The 21,509-nt window shown below is 43.4% G+C and overlaps 1 protein-coding gene across 1 annotated transcript; it reads right to left on the bottom strand.

The window, feature by feature from the left end:
• Positions 1–17,692: 17,692 nt before the first annotated feature.
• Positions 17,693–19,399, bottom strand: LOC117531553 (dynein heavy chain). Its single transcript, XM_034194675.1, has 2 exons — positions 19,045–19,399; positions 17,693–18,693 (listed from the first exon to the last, which is right to left on the bottom strand). The coding sequence occupies exons 1-2, from the start codon at positions 19,397–19,399 to the stop codon at positions 17,693–17,695; spliced, it is 1,356 nt and encodes a 451-aa protein (XP_034050566.1).
• Between the last annotated feature and the right edge of the window lie 2,110 nt (positions 19,400–21,509).

Raw genomic sequence — 21,509 nt, 5'->3', positions numbered from 1 at the left:
GTTGTCGGGTATTTATAAAACCGAATATCTTACCCTTTCAGTTTGGGGAAAAAACTTCATCCACACTACGTCGTTTAAAAAAAAAATCCATCCACATCGAACCGTATAAATGTGTTGTAATTAGTCTGCCAAACCTTTGGGTGGCGGTACTGATTAAAATTCTATCCAATGAGGAGCCTTATTCTCTTGTCGTTACCTCCACAAAAACTAAAAACATGGCGCCAACCTCGTTCGTGTGGACCGATAAGGAGTCGGAATTACTTCTAACTGTAGTTTTAGAATACAAAGTTAAGAAACATATGCACACAAAAAGCGCCTGGACAATGGACAATACCAACACTTTGAGAGCAGCCATGTACCCAGACGTTTAATACTGCCATGAACACTCCTGGCCAGTAGATGGCAGTAGCGGCCTTGAAAAACTGTCAAACAAAATTCCAGAAAATCCGTGTCTGCTACATTTAAGATGCGTGGAATTTAACAAAATACACTAACGTCTATAAACCCAGAGAATATATTCACGAGAGTTTTAGGCACTAGAGTTTAATGCTGTTATCTGTGGACCCTGAACAGAGTGTCTGAAATGCATTTGTCCTGTTGTGAATGTCTGAGATTACCTTATGCTACCCATAATGCATTGCTGCCTGGCACAGCATGTGCTTACAAAACCTTAAAAATTAGCACATTACTTTAAAATGAAAACATATATCTGATATTTTCACTTTATAAACTTCAGACATGACAATAATTTTAAATAATTTGTCTAAAAATGAGTGGTTAAAATTTGAACCATAAGTTAAACATGTATGCCTCTGGATGACTTGGTGACATTGCGATTATATTAGTATAGTGTTAAAGGAAATGACTTTTTTTTTGGTCACCAGTTCTTTTTTTGCTTACAGACGATCGAGTGGTTTCTGTTTGCAGAGGATAGAACAACATGCTTATTAGGAAACTTTTAACAGGTGTCTCAACAGCTTTAAAAATGTCTTTCACTGTTCAGCTTAGTTTAGTACGTTATTGGTCTAAAAGTTATCAGACGGTAATTCATCTGAAGATAATTAGTCCGATGATGGTTTTTAAATTTATCTAAAAAGATAATCTGATAATGAAAACATTATCTTCGATAATTATCTGTTATCGGCTTATCGGAAGTGTGCCCACCACTGTGTATATATATATATATATATATATATATATATATATATATATATATATATATATAATTATTGTAATGGTTTTAGGAGCCGCGAATTTCAGAAGCGCGCTGGGGGTTTCTGAAATTCAGGCAAATTTAGTGTCGCCCCCCAAATAGACCCCACCTCCTACGCCTGTGCTCTGCCATGCTTCTGGAGAGCCCTATGCCAAGTGGGGACTAAAAACCCATATATGCACTAGAAACGGCCTCAGGAACCCAATGCAACAAGCACTGTTTAGACAGTGGCAACCCCACTACATCCTGCTCGTAGGATGAGTATGGGCTGTACATGCACATAGCTCCCTCATGGCCCACCTAATACATTAGTCTGAAAAGATACTCTATTGTTAGGAGTAACCACTACAATTAGAGAGAGTCCCAGCATTATACAATGTGTGAGAAACAGTGTCGCTTATCTGCCAACAGACTTAACAAGGGTTAAAGACACAGGCATAAGGATGTCTGCTTCAGATGATAACATGCAGTGTGGCCATTCATTTAGACAAGGTCAGACTTAACTGAAGAAAAAGCATGGCTGTGTTTTAATCTAGACATCAGAGCACCTGGTAGATTCTGTTAGCAAGAAGATGCTACAAATTTGTTTGCTGTCCTTGCTGCTGCAGCCACATTGACCGCCAACACAGTGAGAAAACGCTGTCAGCAAATGAACATCGTGAGGAAGTCTGAGGTCATGCTCCTCAAGTGAGCTGGAGTCTGTCAACATTTTCATTCAGACATTGGCAAATCCCGCTCAAATCCAGCTCCCCTCAGCATGCACATATGTCTTGAAACCAGGAAAATCATTCTTCTGAATGCCACTCTCTGTGTTGCCTGTGAAAATGTGACACCATCCATCCATCAGAGCCCCAAATCCATGGACGACTGACAAATTACACAATTTTGCCACCAGACAAACAAATTCAATATGTAAACAATCCATTTGTGCTATCTGTTACAGTGTGACAACACCTTTAGCATTAGGAAACAATGTTATGTAATGCCATTCCCCATGATTAAGCAATTCTGAAGTGCTTCAAATTCAATACATTGTGGAAATTGCAAAGGATGAAAAAAGGAGCAACAATGACCACTGTCATGTTTGGAGGAAACCAGGCACCATCCCTACAGTGAAGCATGGTGGTGGCAGCATCATGCTGTGAGGATGTTTTTCAGCAAAAGGAACTGGGAGACTAGTCAGGATTGAGGGAATGATAAATGCAGAAATATACCTATGACCTCAGACCGGGGTGACAGTTCATCTATCAGCAGGACAATGACCCTAAGCACACAGCCAAGATGTCAAAAGAGTGTCTTCAGGACAACTCTGTAAATGTCCTTGAGAGGCCCAGCCAGAGCCCACACCTGAATCAGACTGAACATTTCTGGAGAGATCTGAAAATGACTGTGCACCAACACTCCCCATCCAACCTCATGGAGCTTGAGGACTTGAGGATGTACAGTTGTATGCAAAAGTTTGGGCACCCCTAATAATTTTCATGATTTTCCTTTGTAAATCATTGGTTGTCTGAAACAGAAATTTCAGTTAAATATATCATATAGCAGACGAACACACTGATATTTGAGAAGTGAAATGAAGTTTCTAATATTTACAGAAAGTGTGCAATAATTATTTAAACAAAATTAGGCAGGTGCATAAATTCGGGCACCCTTGTCATTTTATTGATTTGAATACATTTAGCACTAATTATTGGAACACAAAATTGGTTTGGTAAGCTCATTGACCCTTGACCTCCTTACACAGGTGAATTCAGTCATGAGAAAGGGTATTTAAGGGCCATTTGCAAATGATTCCCCTCTTTGCATCTCTTCTAATAAGTGACAACATGGGAGCCTCTAAACAACTCTCAAATGACCTGAAAACAAAAATTGTTCAACACCATGGTTTACAGGATACAAAAAGCTATCTCAGAGATTTCAGCCGTCAGTTTCCACTGAGGAACATAGTGAGGAAATGGAAGACCATAGGCACAGTACTAGTTAAGGCCCGAAGTGGTAGTCCAAGAAAAATCTCAGATAAGCTGAAGTGAAGGACGGTGAGAACAGTCATAATCAACCTACAGACCACCTCCAAAGACCTACAACATGATCTTGCTGCAGATAGTGTCTCTGTGCATCCTTCAACTAGACAGCACACTTTGCACAAGGAGATGCTGTATGATGCTGTAATGCAGAGGAAGCCTTTTCTGTGTACAAGCCACAGAGTCGCTTAAGGTATACTAAAGCACATTTGGACAAGCCAGATTCATTTTGGAATAAGGTGCTGTGGACTGATGAAACTAAAGTGAACATAACAAGTGGCAGTATGCATGGTGGAAAAGAACACAGCATTCCAAGACAAATGCTTGCTACCTACAGTAAAATTTGGAGGTGGTTCCATCATGCTGTGGGGCTGTGTGGTCAGTGCAGGTTCTGGGAAACTTGTTAAAATTGATGGTCACATGTATTCCCGTCAATATCAGCAGATTCTTGAGAACAATGTTCACGAATCAGTGACAAAGTTGAAGTTGTGCCGGGGCTGGATCTTTCAACAAGGCAACGACCCTAAACACTGCTAAAAATCTACTAAGGCATTCATGCAGAGGAACAAGTACAACGTTCTTGAATGGCCATCTCAGTCCCCAGACCTGAATATTATTGAAAATCTGTGGTGTGATTTTTAAGTGGGCTGTCCATGCTCGGAAACCAAAAACCTGACTGCACTGGACATGTTTTGCACAGAAGAATGGTCCAAAATACCTTCAGCTAGAATCCAGACTCTCGCTGGAAGCTATAGGAAGTGTTTAGAGGCTGTTATTTCTGCAAAACGAGGATCTACTAAATATTGATGTATTTTTTCTGTTGGGGTGCCCAAATTTATGCACCTACTTAATTTTTTTAAAGAATTATTGCACACTTTCTGTAAATCCTATAAACTTCATTTAATCTCAAATATCAGTGTGTTTGTCTGCTATATAATATATTTAACTGAAATTTTTGATCCAGGCAACCAATGATTTATAAAGAAAATCATGAAAATGATCAGGGGTGCCCAAACCTTTGCATACAACTGTAGTTGCTGTCAAAGGTGCATCAACCATGTATTGAGCAAAGGCTCTGAATACTTATGTACATGTGATTTCTTAGTTTTTATTTTTAATACATTTGTAAAACTAAAATAAAAAAACAACTTTTTTTTCATGTTGGCGTTATATGGAGGGTTGTGAGAGATCTGAAAATGTCTGTGCACTGATGCTCCCTATCCAACCTGATGGAGCTTGAGAGGTGCTGCAAAGAAGAATGGACCAAACTGCCCAAAGATAGGTGCACCAAGCTTGTGGCATCCTATTCAAGAAGACTTGAGGATGTAATTGCTGCCGAAGGTGCATCAATAAAGTATTAAGCAAAAGTTGTGAATACTTATGCACATTTGATTTCTTAGTTTTTAATTTTTAATAAATTTGTAAAAATAAAACAAAAAAATCCCCCCACTTTTTTCATGTTGTCATTATGGGGTGTTGTGAGAGATCTGAAAATGTCTGTGCACCGATGCTCCCCATCCAGCGTGATGGAGCTTGAGAGATGTTGCAAAGAGGAATGGGCAAAACTGCCCAATGATAGATGCACCAAGCCTGTGGCATCATATTTAACATTTCTGCTTTTTTAGCATATATGCTGGATTCCGAGAAGTTTGCCATCATATTTCCATTGAGAGAGAGAGAGAGAGAGAGAGAGAGACAAAAATGAACTAAATATTAAATGGTTAATTTTTCATGCTCTTTAGTTTGGATTTATCATGTGTGCATGTGTGTTTCTCAGTCATTCATGGGCAGTGTCAGCGAAATCTGCAGAAAAATGTCAACACTGGATAATTACCACCTTTCACTGAACTTTTTTATGGCTGGAAACAAGTGACTACTATCTCAGCAGTCGGCAAAAGGTGGGATACACCCTGGGCAGGATGCAACTTTATCACAGGGCTAAATATCCCCATGTTTGTTTTTGTTCTGTTTTTTAAATATGTTTCCATTGCTTATTTTTTTCAGTTTGCTACTTCAAATTGTGAAATTTTGCATGAATGTTCTAGTGCACACAATACAAGCCTAATTGTGTCTGAAAGTGAGAGCAGCGTGTCAGCCTCTGACTGTTTTTATGCTCCATATCATAATAAATATTATCGTAAATTTCCTTGAAATATTATGATATATTTTGAGGCTATATCATCCAATCCTAATGGTAACACACACAATAATTCTTGATGTGAACTCTCTTTCTTCCACCTATGGACATCATTACCAACAGGTTCAAACCAAAGGGAAAAGGAAACATAAAGGCAGCTTATACATGGGTCATGCTGACTGAAAAACTAACAGCCCTGTTCCACAGGATACCGTTCTGTTACAATGCCCCATGATCCAGACAAAGTATAAAAACGGGACAAACTATCTTAAAGGCCTTTCACACGGCACGTGTACAGGGCATTAAACCCACCACATAGCACTCTAAAAACATTATTTTCAAAAAGAAGGGTTGCATTTTTGATGTGGCATGCTCCGCCAGGAGCGAGCATTGCTGCTTGCTGTCAGGACGCCGCGGTCAAAGTTCAACCGAATCGAACTTTCACCACTGCGTGCTGTTACTTAGCTTTGCATGTCCAATAGAAAGGAGGCATCAGGCCAAACATGAAAGAGGACAGAGTGCAGAAATGTGTCACAGAACTGCTAATTTATACACAGCAGTGTATGTGTTTTTTTACATCAAGATTCATTTCTGATTATTGTACATTTTAAACAACAAAAACGGTTCTTACATTAGAAAAAAAATTCTTTAGAAATCCCTTTTCTTCTGTAAATTCAAACCATAACCATGTTGTTGTTTCAGATGAGATAATTTCTTGATTAACATTATAAGGAACCTTGGACATTTATTTTGACAAATAAAATAGCATGAAAAGTAATGTGTACATTTTTAAGTCTCGTAGATTCATTCATTCATATCTGCATTTCAACCATGAAAAAAGACACTGTAAATATTTATTATAAACACAACAGGAGATGATGTGACAATTACTGCATTGTGTCTGTTGATTAGGATTTATAAATGTGACATAAACCTCATGATGAAATCAGTCATTTCAACATTCAGTTACATCCCCCTTGACTGTGTGATTGCTATGTGATTACAATCAGGACAGATGAATTACTAAAATATGAATTTGACTATTCTAATGATTGTGAATATTTTGACATTATGCACAATAGGGGCGGGGCTTCTTCTACCTGTACAAATTTCTTTTTGACTGAACTTTGACTTCATGGACATGTTTAATCATTAATTCATTTAATGTTCAAACAGTATCAAAATAACAAAACGCATAGACCATTTTGTATATAATGTTCAAAATGTGCATTTGTGTTTATTGTTTGAACCTTTTTGTTGGGCAGTCTTTCACACAAGACCTCAAATTATCTTTATAAAGTGTCAAAACAGTTGTTTATTATAGTTTGCTGTGTGTTTTGAATAAATGTGTGTGGAAAATTATTTTTCGCTTTATTTTTTCCTTGCCTATTTTTGATTGGAAACCTTTATTACACTTCTAAAACATAACAAAAACATATATATTCTGAAAGCACAGGTTGTCCTGAAAAAAGATACATAAAACTTGATTGTGGGATGCAGGGAGAGCTGTTAACAGCAATAATAAAACATTTATGCCAAGGCGAGTGAACTGTCCAAAAAAATGCCCTCGGACCCCAGAGGGTTAAAGAGCCTTTAGAAGTGTAGCAGCAGGTGTTGATTTTCAGAGATGACAGGTGAGCTAGACCCTCAGGACATTTAACCAGATGAAGGTTTCCTCCACAGCTTTGACCTCACATTTTGAACAGCAGAGATGTTTTCTTCTTCCATCTGGATTTCAGGTTTTGGAAGTTTTTTTTTTTAGGTCCATGTGGATTTACAATGTTCTAAGCAGAGCAAATGCTGAAATGTTCCTGATGTGGTGCAAGTAAAGAAATATATTTCTTAAATATAAACAAACACAAAACAGTTAAAAAATATAAAGTAAAAAATGTATGTAAATTAAAGTTTAGTCTTTCCTTGTAGTCACAGCAGTAACAATAAAAAACTGTGTAGCTCTATTTAGCAAAAATAAAAATAGTTTGAACAATTTACAAATTAAAATGTTCACTCAGCTGAGTGATTCTGCAGCTAAAGGCTAAGCTAACATTAGCCGATCATTAAACTTCAGCAGTGCACTATGTCAAGTTTTATCATTAATTACTCTCACCTCAGACAAATTTGCAGAAGCTCAGTTGGTGAAACTGGGTGTTTGTATTTATCCAAAACTAAGGAATTTCGGATTGACTGGGTCTGCTCGATAATCCTGGCTGCTGTGTAGCCAGGAACCTCTGCCCGGGTTTGTGGCCTGAACACTGGCTGCAGTGTGGCTCTGCCTGTTGTCATGGCAACCACTCAAAATCAAAAATAAAGCTGTATCCAGCTGCATTCTCAGGCAGAACCACAACAAACGCTGCTTTTGTTTCTTATTTTTTTCCCTGATGGAGCACAAATGAGTATCAACCTGTACTGACTGGGAATACCTCGTTTCGGGCCCCTTCACACATAACATGATATAAGCCAATTAGCGCACAAAGGAGGAATTGCATGCCATTCTTGCATAAATGGAGCTGCCTCCAATGCCTAGTACTCCTGTTGCTACAACTATTTGCGCCTACCAGCGGCTAAAAGACAGAGTGTGCCCTGTGAGAGCCCAGGTGATACACACGAACACTGCTCGCTTGACACTTTGAAAATGTGTGGCCATTCGCGCTGTCAGCATGAAAACAGTCAGCAGACGATCACTTTCGAGCTGGCTGTGAAATTTGTCACAGTGCCCCCATGAGTGTGAACACACATTTGGCGAGTATGTGTATCGCGTGTGTGTGTGTGTGTGTGTCCCTCCTAAAACACATGTGGCATATGTGTGTTTCACGCTCCTTGCTCCCCCCCTACATATGTGGTGTGCAGGGTAGGGGCACACTTGCATTAAATGCTTCTATGTATGTACAGACATGATCACATGCGGGACTGGACAGCCACGTAACAGCGCATACAACATGGGGAGGCACCTGTCAGCTGATCACAGCACACTGACAGCTCGATGACGACTCAAGTGCACATGACGTGTCACATTAAAAACACAGAGACCGCCGACAGGACAGGTATATTAATAAGTACTACACTACTTACATACACAATTACATAACAAATAACTAAAAGAAACCTACGTGGGGAACACGTACTGTGTCTGGACAGACATGAACTAACAACTGTCCACTGTGACGCACATGTGGCTGCTTGCTGTCCTCACGTGGACATACATAAAAACATATATCACTGTTGCGACAGGCTGCAGCGAGCGAGCGCACGGCGTGCACATTAACAGACTGCCCCAGGTGAAACGGACCGTCAGATCATAACACGCAGTTGGTGATCTGAATGTCATGTCACCCACGTGAGCTCTGTTCCACATGACGCAGTGTCTGTCCTGCGGTGACCCATCCACAGAACACACGTCAGGCCGGACACACGTGCGGGGCCGGTTGGACATGCGTTTAACGACAGAAAGAGAACAAAGCATGCACTCAGTTTAACTCTACTATGGAGACGATGCCTTCACACCACAGCCGCGTGTTTTGGAACTGGATGACTCCAGTCCTGCCACCACCCCTCTGAACCTTCACTGTTACTTGTGACAGCATTTAACAACTAAATATGGTTTTAGAACATATATCCATGCAGTGCAGCTCATTACAAAACACAAAATATCATCTTAAAATGACAAAAGTGAAATATAAAAGACTTAACTTTGTGTAAGTATTTAGCTGTACACTCACTGTTACGGTGTTGGCTGTGAGGGTTGCGGTGGTGCTGTCATTGCCAGGGTGTTCGCTCTGTGAGTGTGTCGGTGTGTACAGTGTCAGGGCGTGCTCAGCCACGGTGTTCGTTCCTGTGTAGTCAGTGGCGGGGTGTCCATGACCTGGTGTGAACTCAGCTGGGATGCTGTTCTGTGGAGGAGGTGGGTACTGGGCTGGAGGGAAGGGCTGGGCCATCACTTCAGGGGGCGCTGGGGCCTCTTGGTTACCCTGCATGGATAAAATTGAAAAATTGGGGAACAGGGAAGAAAAGGAGACACAAATGGCAACAAGTTAGTTTGCATGTCTCAGGGTATACATATTAGTTTTGTGACGGTCCTGTTTAGAGTGAAGTAGAGCAGGTAGCTCAGTGGGTTAGGGGTTAGGCTACCAACAGGCAGACCTGCATTTGATTCCTGGTCAAACATCCCATCTGTATCCTTGGACAAGACACTTCCTCTGCAAAGTTCCACTCCATCCAGCAGTAAACCAGCACCAGATTTGGCTGAGGAAGCAACCTGTGATGAACTACTGTCCAGTCCATGGGAGTGTGTGGATTACATCCACCTCATCCAATTTTGTAGATCGAATCCAAAGATAAGAACTGGCACCAATGGGCTGCAGAGCCTTTTAGTACAAGACTTACTTCTTATGCTCATACAGTTCAAGCTCACAGAGGCACCTTCAGCTCAGCACAGCCTCTTTTTGAGCTGTCACTTTGTGACACTTTCTCAGCTTGAGCATGCCTTCAAAGTAACACTTGAAGAATTTGTTTCCTATAAAATCAAGATAAATTACATAAATTTAAAGCGATTGAAATATCCTGGCAAGGACTCCCAGCCTCAGAGAGACCCAAGAGGTGTCTGAGAGCAACTCTGGGCAAGGAGTTGACAGTAACTCCTATCTTAGTGAGGAGGTAGTGAGGAGGCGGGGTTGACCTCGTTGCTAGGTATGACGTGGTCCTGTAAGACCTGTGATTGGTTGTCACAGAAAGGGAAGGGGAAATAAAAAAATAAATATGCTCTGCGCACCAACATATGAATGAACAGTAAAATCAATGGATCATATAACTGCATTAAGAAATGCGGAATCATGAAAATAGTTTGTCATGATGATGATACTCAGCAAAATTAAATTGGAGCGATTGCCGGGCCAGTCACTAAACCTGTAAATTGTTGTGCTGCAATGCATTGGGGGAGTTCTGGGTTTTGGGCTTTAAATGTTGTTATTGTGGTTCATGTTAGTTTAACAGTGTTGTTAGTGTTGTTGATTCATTGTGTTTTTGTAGTTCAATTGATTTAGTGAGTTAAATGTCACCATGTTGTCACCATAAGTGAAAAGTGTATTGTGTTTGATGCCACCCCTGTGTTGTTTTATCTGAAAAAATAAGAGTGCCTCCTAGTGGCAGAGTGCCAAAAAAGACAAAAGCTCTTGCTCGTCTTTCATTATTCCACACATCTCACCACAAAATGAATTGTTACACAGCTTGAAGATGTTTGAACATATCTCATTCACATGCCAATTATCTACATATTAAAAGTGTGTGTGGGTGTGTGAGCTTATTAATAAGTTCAATGTAAGTACATAATATAATTGTAAATACGTTAAAATTACATGCATGACACAAGAAAGTGAAAACACTGATTTCCATTGTGGTCCATTTAAAAATCAAATGACAAAATAGAAGTAATAACAAAAAAAAATAATATTAATAATACTGATAATAATAATAAAAATAATATTAATGTGTGAATAGGATAACAACCAAAACAATTTATAAATACATTAATACAGTAAATTACAGTTTTTGCCGATTGCTTAGACACATTTTGCAAGATTTGGCTCACTGTGTCAAAACTCTACACACAAGCAAGATAAGACACAACACTTGTTGTAAAACCCCTCACAGCTCTAAAAATGTACTAATGACTTTTAGTATGAATCCTACTCAGCATTTTATAAATGGGGCACCTGGGTCACACACACAGACACACACACAGAATGACAAACAGGGGAGTGATGTGATTGGATCCTGTAAATGTGTATTCTGTTTTGTTTTCTTCTCCACTTCTTTCCTTCTGTTCCTATGATTCCTTTTGTTCTGTAACGTAATCTTTCCATTTCTGTCTCGAGTACCAATTCAGTGGCAGATATCATATAATCATTTCCATGGATCAATCCAACATATTAGAAGCCCACCTTTCCTCCCCAGTGCTCCAAAATGTGATGAAAAAATTTAAAAATCAATCACAGAAACTTTGTGATGTGGGACAAGGCTTTGACCTTAGCTGTTTCCAAAGGTTTGTAATCAATAGTGGTATTGAAGTTGGCTGTTCTCATACATGGAGATTGATGGTGTTGAGCATAACAAAGTAGTTTGTCGATGGCTCACTGACTGTAGCAACGTTGTTCCCCCGGCATAGAAGTGCTGTGGTCAATTTTGGGTTTCTTTCATTTTACCGTATTAAATAACTGAAGGAAAATAGATTTGTGCCTTCAAAAGGGTCAAGCATCAATGAAGACACAGGTTGTATGCTGTGCTTGTTAGGTACGAATAATCTTTCAAAAATACTGTGAGCATCTCAGGGCCGACTCTGCCAATCACAAATCAGGAATGCAGTTCTATATTTAAGAAAATGTTGAGAACCAGCAAACACCCCACTCATGTCTGGGTGAAATTCTGCACTGGAAGACCACGTGACCAAAGGAGTAAAGTCACCAGTCTTGCAGCCGTTGCCTCGGAGGCAGTTCCAGGATGTGTCAGATTTTTGTGTGCCTACCTTGAGTAATGCTCTATGCACCAAAATATGATTTTTCACTCACTGTCCAGCTGACATCAGATCTGGGAGCATGTGCCGGTACCCTTTATCACCACACCACAGAAATGTTTTGGACATTCCAGGTGCTAAAGGGTCCTCTCTGGGTGGTCCTTGGGCACCATACAGTATGACTGGAAGCTCTGGGACACTAAAAGTTTGGCCCTTCAGCATCACCAAACACTCTGTATAGCAGCCTCATGAATCTACAAGATCCTTCCAGGCAATGCTGGGTCTGTAAAACTAAGGAACCAGTCATGAACGTCACCACAGTGATAACTGGATGTCCCCACCAGTTCAAAACTTTCCCTTTAAGCCCCTTTCACACTGGTCTTGCATACAGTTACCTTCTGATGCGTATGGAGTACGCTTGGAAAATTGCGCAGCTTTGGCGTAGTCCCTGTGTAGGCTGTGATTGCGTGTGGTTGTGTTTCTAGTCTTGCTTTCAGTTGCTTACTGCCACACATGTAGCCCTTGCTGCTATTTTTCTGTCCACTTTCTTTTTTCTGACTGAATGTGCTCCGTTCTCAAAACGATACATGAACGGCACTCTCATTTCCAGAGGTAAAGCGGGAGACAAGCTGCTGCCTCATCATGGCTGCATTGTTGCACGCAGGGAGAGAGAGAGAAAGAGAGAGAAAGAAGTTTGTCTCCATGACACTACAGACTGACACGCAGATGGATTTGATACATTGAAAAAAGTCAGAAGACATTGTTTCCACGAGTTAGTGGACATTATTAACCTACTACAATCATGAGTGCACGGATCTGCAGTCAGCAATCGCGCGCGTTCCATGCAGGAGGAGGGAATGGTGGACATGTCCTCTCGCTGGCGATCCTTCCGTGAGGAAAGGACTTTTTATTTAACTTGCCGCAATCTTGAGAGAACTGGAGGAGGTGAAAGCAAAGCGGAGCTGCACCTTGCAGTTGTGCATGAAATCCGCCCACGAGGAGTGAACGTGGAAGCTTGGCTCGCCTCTTCTTCTTCTGTGGTTTTGAAGCTTCAATGCCAGCAAAGTCCAACAGAATGAATAAAATCTATCAATCCAGGTTTGTACTGATAAAAAAATTTTTCGCCCTGGCATGTAGAATTGCACAGGCTTGGTGTACAGTAGTGCAGTGTTGTGTAGATTTACATACAGTTGTGGAGTGTTGTGTAGACTTGCTTAAAAACTGTGCACTTTCTGCGTCCAGTGCTCTACGGCAAAAAAATTAAACATGTTGAATTATTGCATCCACCTCGCGTGGCCCTCAGCATAGTGCGGCATAGGGGAGCAAAAATTCGGTGTAGAGCTGCTTTAAACTGGGCGCAGTCAGTATGACACAATATGCAACTCTACGTTGGCCCCGGTGTGAAACGGGCTTTAAACTTCTGATGGCTGACTTTTGCCAGTCATTGAAAGGCTGGACCTTAGTTTTGATACACGACAACAAACAGACAATTTGATTCCTCAACAGCCAAAAAAAACAAAAAAACAAAACAAAACCTGTTAGAAACACTCAATGAATTAAAAAGAAAAATCAATAAATAAAGCTTAATCGAACAATTGAAGAGGCTTAGTTTCTCATGTACTGCAAACGGGGATTCCACTGATTCTGCAAAGATCACAACATTGTCTATGAAAAATAAAGTCAACCTGTCATTATCAACAAATGCAACTGAGCCACTGGTTTCATCAAACCTACCCAACACCCAGTCCATGCAAGCATTGCACAGAAGAGGACCCAGATCATGTCCTTGTTGAATACCAGTTTGCATTGTTTAAAATCTGTCCATTTTCTAAAGCTGCTTACTCCAATTAAGGATGACGGGGGCTGGAACCTATCCCAGCAGCAATAGGGTGTGAGACGGGATTCAACCTGAACACGATGCCAGTCTGTTACAGGGACACATACAGACAAACAAACACAAACAGTTTCCAATCCACCTAACCTGTATGTCTTTGGAAGTGGGAGGAAGCACCCAGAGGGAACCCACACAAACACGGGGAGAACATGCAAACTGCACTCAGAAAGGACACAGCTGGGAATCGATCGCATGGCCTTCTTACTGTGAGGCAACAGTGCTAACCACTAAGCCACCATGTTGCACCACTGTCTAAAATAAAGTAAATAATGTTTCTGCCTCCACTCTTCACAGCATGACACAACATCTAAAGATGTCTCACAGTGCAGCCCAAAAATGGAATAAAATGCTTGATAGAAATCAACATTGGCTGCAAAGAAGACTCAATATTCATGTTTGCATTCAAGGAGTAGTCGAAAAGCCAGGAAGTTGTCTGGACTTGCATGTGACTGATCCCATAGCCAGATTAACATGCTAATCAGCTCAGTGTCTCTATGGTGATTATGCTGCTCATTGGGACTACCCATGTGGGCAGATGGGTCAGTGTGGACCATGAGGACAAAATGATCGGCCAGACAGACAGATGGTCATGTGACACTCTGGACCATAGTACCTGCTGGCTTTGTTTTGTTTGGCAAGAATGGCAAAAACCTCAACATGCAGAAAAGGTAATCATACTTTACCACAGTTTCCATACACACACACACATATATATGTATATATACGAGTACAAAAGAAGAAGTACATGATGAGTAAGAAAAAGAAAAAAAAAAGAAAAAGAAGTAGATGATGAGTAAGACAGAGAAGAAGAAGTTGTATTAGCCTCACACTGACGTGCACCTGCTTTCAATTATGATTAATGTGACAGTGTTTGCAGGGTGGAGCTTTGACCGGGGGCAAGTCTGAAACAAGGAGCCTCATCGACAGGCCTCCCTGCTCTGCAGCATCGATAAGGATCTGAGCTGATAAATGGTGCCGTCAGGTCAATAAACGTACGCACACACGAACAGAGAACATCACTGAGCCATGCACAAAGACAGTGAAGTTAAAGAATAGCAGCGCAGTGTGTGAAGTGAGCGCTGGAAGCGCTCTTTTTAATATGCCTAAATCAAGAGCTGACATCTACTACATCTCCTGCACACACGCACAAGCATGCACTCACACCCACAGCGGCACACGCACATGAAGCTGAAGGAGGTTTTGGTCGACTGGGGTTTAACAGAATAGAGGGAGTAAAAAGAGGCTGAGGCAGATGGAGATGGAGGGAATGAGAGCGCTGGAGTCAGTGAACTTCCATCATCCATCACAGTGACTGAGGCACTGGCACGCCGACACATCCCCAGATCCTTGTCGACAAATTGCGTTGGTAAATGATTTCTTCTATCAGCTAAATCATACTATCCTCCCCTCCTTCCATTCCTCCATCTATCTCTCTGCATCATCCACCCATCTCTCTCTCTCTCTCTCTCTCTCTCTTTCACTGTATTACACCATTCTCTGTCTTTCCCTCATTGAGTTCATTTCCATGTGGTTCAGTGGAGGCTGTGCCTGATGCCTGATGGACTCAGCCTCCGTTTAGATGAAGCATAAACGCGATAGGCTGCCTCTCCTTCTCTTTCTCTCTCTCTCACTCACACAAACATCTGGTGGGATGACATTTATTCATGCAAGGGTAAGTTACAGTGGTAAAAGCATGAGGAACAATTTCAAAGAACACAGAATAATGGCTGAAAGAGGTGACAATATTCACCAAAGGTGATGCAATTTCTGTAAGCGGGTACTGTGTCCTGTGTACTGTATACTGTGTCCTGTGTACTGTATACTGTGTCCTGTGTCCAGTGTCCTGTGTACTGTATACTGTATACTGTGTCCTCTGTACTGTGTCCTGTGTACTGTATACTGTGTACTGTGTCCAGTGTCCTGTGTACTGTATACAGTGTCCTGTGTACTGTCTCCTGTGTACTGTGTCCAGTGTCCTGTGTACTGTATACTGTGTCCTGTGTACTGTCTCCTGTGTACTGTATACTGTGTCCTCTGTACTGTGTCCAGTGTCCTGTGTACTGTATACTGTGTCCTGTGTACTGTGTCCTGTGTACTGTATACTGTGTCCTCTGTCCTGTGTCCTCTGTACTGTGTCCTGTGTACTGTATACTGTGTCCTGTGTCCTCTGTCCTGTGTCCTGTGTCCTGTGTACTGTGTCCTGTGTACTGTGTCCTGTGTACTGTATACTGTGTCCTGTGTCCTCTGTACTGTGTCCTGTGTCCTGTATACTGTGTCCTGTATACTGTGTCCTGTGTACTGTGTCCTGTGTACTGTGTCCTGTGTCCTCTGTACTGTGTCCTGTGTCCTGTGTACTGTATACTGTGTCCTCTGTCCTGTGTCCTGTGTACTGTGTCCTGTGTACTGTATACTGTGTCCTGTGTCCTCTGTCCTGTGTCCTCTGTACTGTGTCCTGTATACTGTGTCCTCTGTCCTGTGTACTGTGTCCTGTATACTGTGTCCTGTGTACTGTGTCTTGTGTACTGTGTCCTGTGTCCTGTACACTGTGTCCTGTGTACTGTGTCCTGAGTACTGTGTACCGTGTCCTGTATCCTGAGTACTGTGTCCTGTGTACTGTGTCCTGAGTACTGTGTCCTGTGTCCTGAGCACTATGTCCTGAGTACTGTGTCCTGTGTACTGTGTCTTGTGTACTGTGTACTGTGTCCTGTACACTGTGTCCTGTGTACTGTGTCCTGAGTACTGTGTACCGTGTCCTGTATCCTGAGTACTGTGTCCTGTGTACTGTGTCCTGAGTACTGTGTACTGTGTCCTGAGTACTGTGTCCTGTATCCTGAGTACTATGTCCTGTGTACTGTGTCCTGAGTACTGTGTCCTGTGTCCTGAGTACTATGTACTGTGTCCTGTGTACTGTGTCCTGTGTCCTGAGTACTGTGTCCTGTGTACCGTGTCCTGTGTACCGTGTCCTCTGTACTGTGTCCTGTGTACTGTGTACTGTATACTGTGTCCTGTATACTGTGTCCTGTATACTGTGTCCTGTATACTGTGTACTGTGTCCTGTGTTGTGTGTCCTGTGTACTGTGTCCTGTGTACTGTGTCCTCTGTCCTGTATACTGTGTCCTGTATACTGTGTCCTGTATACTGTGTCCTGTGTGCTGTGTCCTGTGTCCTGAGTACCGTGTCCTGTGTACCGTGTACTGTGTCCTGTGTACCATATCCTGTGTCCTGAGTACCGTGTCCTGTGTACTGTGTCCTGAGTACTGTGTACTGTGTACTGTGTCCTGAGTACTATGTACTGTGTCCTGTGTACTGTGTCCTGAGTACTGTGTCCTCTGTACTGTGTACTGTGTCCTGTGTACTGTGTCCTGTGTACTGTGTACTGTATTCTGTGTCCTGTATACTGTGTCCTGTGTACTGTGTCCTGTGTACTATGTACTGAGTACTGTGTCCTGTGTACTGTGTCCTGTGTACTGTGTCCTGAGTACTGTGTCCTGTGTCCTGAGTACTGTGTCCTGTGTACCGTGTCCTCTGTACTGTGTACTGTGTCCTGTGTACCGTGTCCTCTGTACTGTGTTGTGTGTCCTGTGTACTGTGTACTGTATACTGTGTCCTGTATACTGTGTCCTGTGTCCTGTATACTGTGTCCTGTATACTGTGTCCTGTATACTGTGTACTGTGTCCTGTGTTGTGTGTCCTGTGTACTGTGTCCTGTGTACTGTGTCCTCTGTCCTGTATACTGTGTCCTGTATACTGTGTCCTGTATACTGTGTCCTGTGTGCTGTGTCCTGTGTCCTGAGTACCGTGTCCTGTGTACCGTGTACTGTGTCCTGTGTACCATATCCTGTGTCCTGAGTACCGTGTCCTGTGTACTGTGTCCTGAGTACTGTGTACTGTGTCCTGTGTACTGTGTCCTGTGTCCTGAGTACTATGTACTGTGTCCTGTGTACTGTGTCCTGAGTACTGTGTCCTCTGTACTGTGTACTGTGTCCTGTGTTGTGTGTCCTGTGTACTGTGTACTGTATTCTGTGTCCTGTATACTGTGTCCTGTGTACTGTGTTGTGTGTCCTGTGTACTGTGTCCTGCGTCCTGTGTCCTGCCTCCTGTGTACTGCGTCCTCTGTCCTGTGTACTGTGTTCTGTGTACTGTATACTGTGTCCTGTGTCCTGTGTACTGTATACTGTGTCCTGTGTCCTGTGTCCTGTATACTGTGTCCTGTGTACTGTATACTGTGTACTATGTGCTGTGTCCTGTGTACTGTGTCTTGTGTACTGTGTCTTGTGTACTGTGTCCTGTGTCCTGTGTCCTGAGTACTATGTACTGTGTCCTGAGTACTGTGTACTGTGTCCTGAGTACTGTGTCCTGAGTACTGTGTCCTGAGTACTGTGTACTGCATCCTGTGTCCTGAGTACTGTGTCCTGAGTACTGTGTCCTGTGTCCTGCGCCCTGTGTACTGCATCCTGTGTACCGTGTACTGTGTCGTGTGTCCTGTGTCGTGTGTCCTGTGTCCTGAGTACTGTGTACTGTGTCTTGTGTACTGTGTACTGTGTCGTGTGTCCTGTGTACTGTGTCCTGTGTCCTGAGTACTGAGTACTGTGTCCTGAGTACTGCGTACTGCGTCCTGTGTCCTGCGCCCTGTGTACTGTGTCCTGTGTACTGCATCCTGTGTACCGTGTACTGTGTCCTGTGTACCATATCCTGTGTCCTGAGTACCGTGTCCTGCGTACTGAGTACTATGTACTGTGTCCTGTATCCTGAGTACTGTGTCCTGTGTACTGTGTCCTGTGTCCTGAGTACTGTGTCCTGTGTCCTGAGTACTGTGTCCTCTGTACTGTGTCCTCTGTACTGTGTACTGTGTCCTGTGTACCGTGTCCTCTGTACTGTTTACTGTGTCCTGTGTACCGTGTCCTCTGTACTGTGTACTGTGTCCTGTGTACCGTGTCCTCTGTACTGTTTACTGTGTCCTGTGTACCGTGTCCTCTGTACTGTGTACTGTGTCCTGTGTACCGTGTCCTCTGTACTGTTTACTGTGTCCTGTGTTGTGTGTCCTGTGTACTGTGTCCTGTGTCCTTCGTCCTGTGTACTGTGTCCTGTGTACTGTGTCCTCTGTCCTGTGTACTGTATACTGTGTACTGTATACTGTGTCCTGTGTCCTGTATACTGTGTCCTGTGTACTGTATACTGTGTCCTGTATACTGTGTCTTGTGTACTGTGTCCTGTGTACTGTGTCCTGTGTCGTGTGTCCTGTGTCCTATGTCCTGTGTACTGCGTCCTGTGTACCGTGTACTGTGTCCTGTGTACCATATCCTGTGTCCTGAGTACCGTGTCCTGTGTACTGTGTCCTGTGTACTGTGTCCTGAGTACTGTGTCCTGAGTACTGTGTCCTGAGTACTGTGTCCTGTATCCTGAGTCCTGTGTACTGTGTCCTGAGTACTGTGTCCTGTGTCCTGAGTACTGTGTCCTGTGTACCGTGTCCTGTGTACCGTGTCCTGTGTACCGTGTCCTGAGTACTGTGTCCTGTGTACCGTGTCCTGTGTACCGTGTCCTCTGTACTGTGTACTGTGTCCTGTGTCCTGTATACTGTGTCCTGTATACTGTGTACTGTGTCCTGTGTCCTGTGTCCTGTGTACTGCATCCTGTGTACTGTATACTGTGTACTGTGTCCTGTGTCGTGTGTCCTGTGTCCTATGTGCTGTGTCCTGTGTACTGTGTCTTGTGTACTGTGTCCTGTGTCGTGTGTCCTGTGTCCTGAGTACCGTGTCCTGAGTACCGTGTCCTGTGCACTGTGTCCTGTGCACTGTGTCCTGAGTACTGTGTCCTGTGTCCTGAGTACTGTGTCCTGTATCCTGAGTACTGTGTCCTGTGTACTGTGTCCTGAGTACTATGTACTGTGTCCTGTGTACTGTGTCCTGAGTACTGTGTCCTGAGTACCGTGTCCTGTGTACTGTGTCCTGTGTACTGTGTCCTGTGTTGTGTGTCCTGTGTACTGTGTCCTGTGTCCTGTGTACTGCGTCTTGTGTACTGTGTCCTCTGTCCTGTGTACTGTGTCCTGTGTACTGTATACTGTGTCCTGTGTACTGTGTCCTGTGTCCTGTATACTGTGTCCTGTATACTGTGTCCTGTGTACTGTGTCCTGTGTCCTGTATACTGTGTCCTGTATACTGTGTCCTGTGTACTGTGTCCTGTGTCGTGTGTCCTATGTGCTGTGTCCTGTGTACTGTGTCTTGTGTACTGTGTCCTGTGTCGTGTGTCCTGTGTCCTGAGTACTGTGTCCTGAGTACTGCGTACTGCATCCTGTGTACTGTGTACTGTGTCCTGAGTACTGTGTCCTGTGTACTGTGTCGTGTGTCCTGTGTACTGTGTACTGTGTCGTGTGTCCTGTGTACTGTGTACGGTGTCATGTGTCCTGTGTCCTGCGCCCTGTGTACTGTGTCCTGTGTACTGCATCCTGTATACTGTGTATTGTGTCCTGTGTACTGTGTCCTTTGTCCTGTGTCCTGTGTACCGTGTACTGTGTACCGTGTACCGTGTACTGTGTCCTGTGTACCATATCCTGTGTCCTGAGTACTGTGTCCTGAGTACTGTGTCCTGTGCACTGTGTCCTGTGCACTGTGCCCTGAGTACTGTGTACTGTGTCCTGTGTCCTGAGTACTGTGTCCTGAGTACTGTGTACTGTGTCCTGTGTCCTGAGTACTGTGTCCTGAGTACTATGTACTGTGTACTGTGTCCTGAGTACTGTGTCCTGTGTCCTGAGTACTATGTACTGTGTCCTGAGTACTGTGTCCTGAGTACTGTGTCCTGTGTCTTGTGTACTGTGTCCTGAGTACCGTGTCCTGTGTACCGTGTACTGTGTCCTGTGTACCGTGTCCTCTGTACTGTGTCCTGAGTACTGTGTCCTGTGTCATATGTCCTGAGTACTGTGTCCTGCGTACTGTGTCCTGTGTCTTGTGTACTGTGTCCTGTGTCCCGTGTACCGTGTCCTGAGTACTGTGTACTGTGTCCTGAGTACTGTGTCCTGTGTACTGTGTCATATGTCCTGAGTACCGTGTCCTGTGTCCTGAGTACTGTGTCCTATGTCCTGAGTACTGTGTCCTGTGTACCGTGTCCTGTGTACCATGTCCTGTGTACCGTGTCCTGAGGACTGTGTCCTGTGTCCCTTGTACTGTGTACTGAGTACTGTGTACTGTGTCCTATGTCCTGTGTCCTGTGTACTGTGTCCCTTGTACTGTGTACTGTGTCCTATGTCCTGTGTCCTGAGTACTGTGTCCTGAGTACTGTGTCCTGTGTACCGTGTCCTGTGTCCTGAGTACTGTGTCCTGTGTCATGTGTACTGTGTCCTGAGTACTATGTACTGTGTCCTGTGTCCTGAGTACTGTGTCCTGTGTCTTGTGTCCGGAGTACTGTGTTCTGTGTCCCGTGTCCTCTGTACTGTGTCCTGAGTACTGTGTCCTATGTCCTGAGTACTGTGTACTGTGTCCTATGTCCTGAGTACTGTGTCCTGAGTACTGTGTCCTGAGTACTGTGTCCTGTGTCCCGTGTACTGTGTCCTGTGTACCGTGTCCCTTGTACTGTGTCCTGTGTCCTGTGTACTGTGTCCTGAGTACTGTGTCCTGTCTACTGTGTACTGTGTCCTGTGTCCTGAGTACTGTGTCCTGTGTACTGTGTACCATGTCCTGTGTCCTGAGTACTGTGTCCTGTCTACTGTGTACGGTGCCCTGAGTACTGTGTCCTGTGTACTGTGTCAT

Source organism: Thalassophryne amazonica, chromosome 18 (genome assembly GCF_902500255.1).
Source record: "Thalassophryne amazonica chromosome 18, fThaAma1.1, whole genome shotgun sequence".
In the NCBI taxonomy this organism is placed as follows: domain Eukaryota; kingdom Metazoa; phylum Chordata; class Actinopteri; order Batrachoidiformes; family Batrachoididae; genus Thalassophryne; species Thalassophryne amazonica.
The sequence above is the reverse complement of the archived record's forward strand: the minus strand, read 5'-3'. Positions and strand labels throughout refer to the sequence as shown.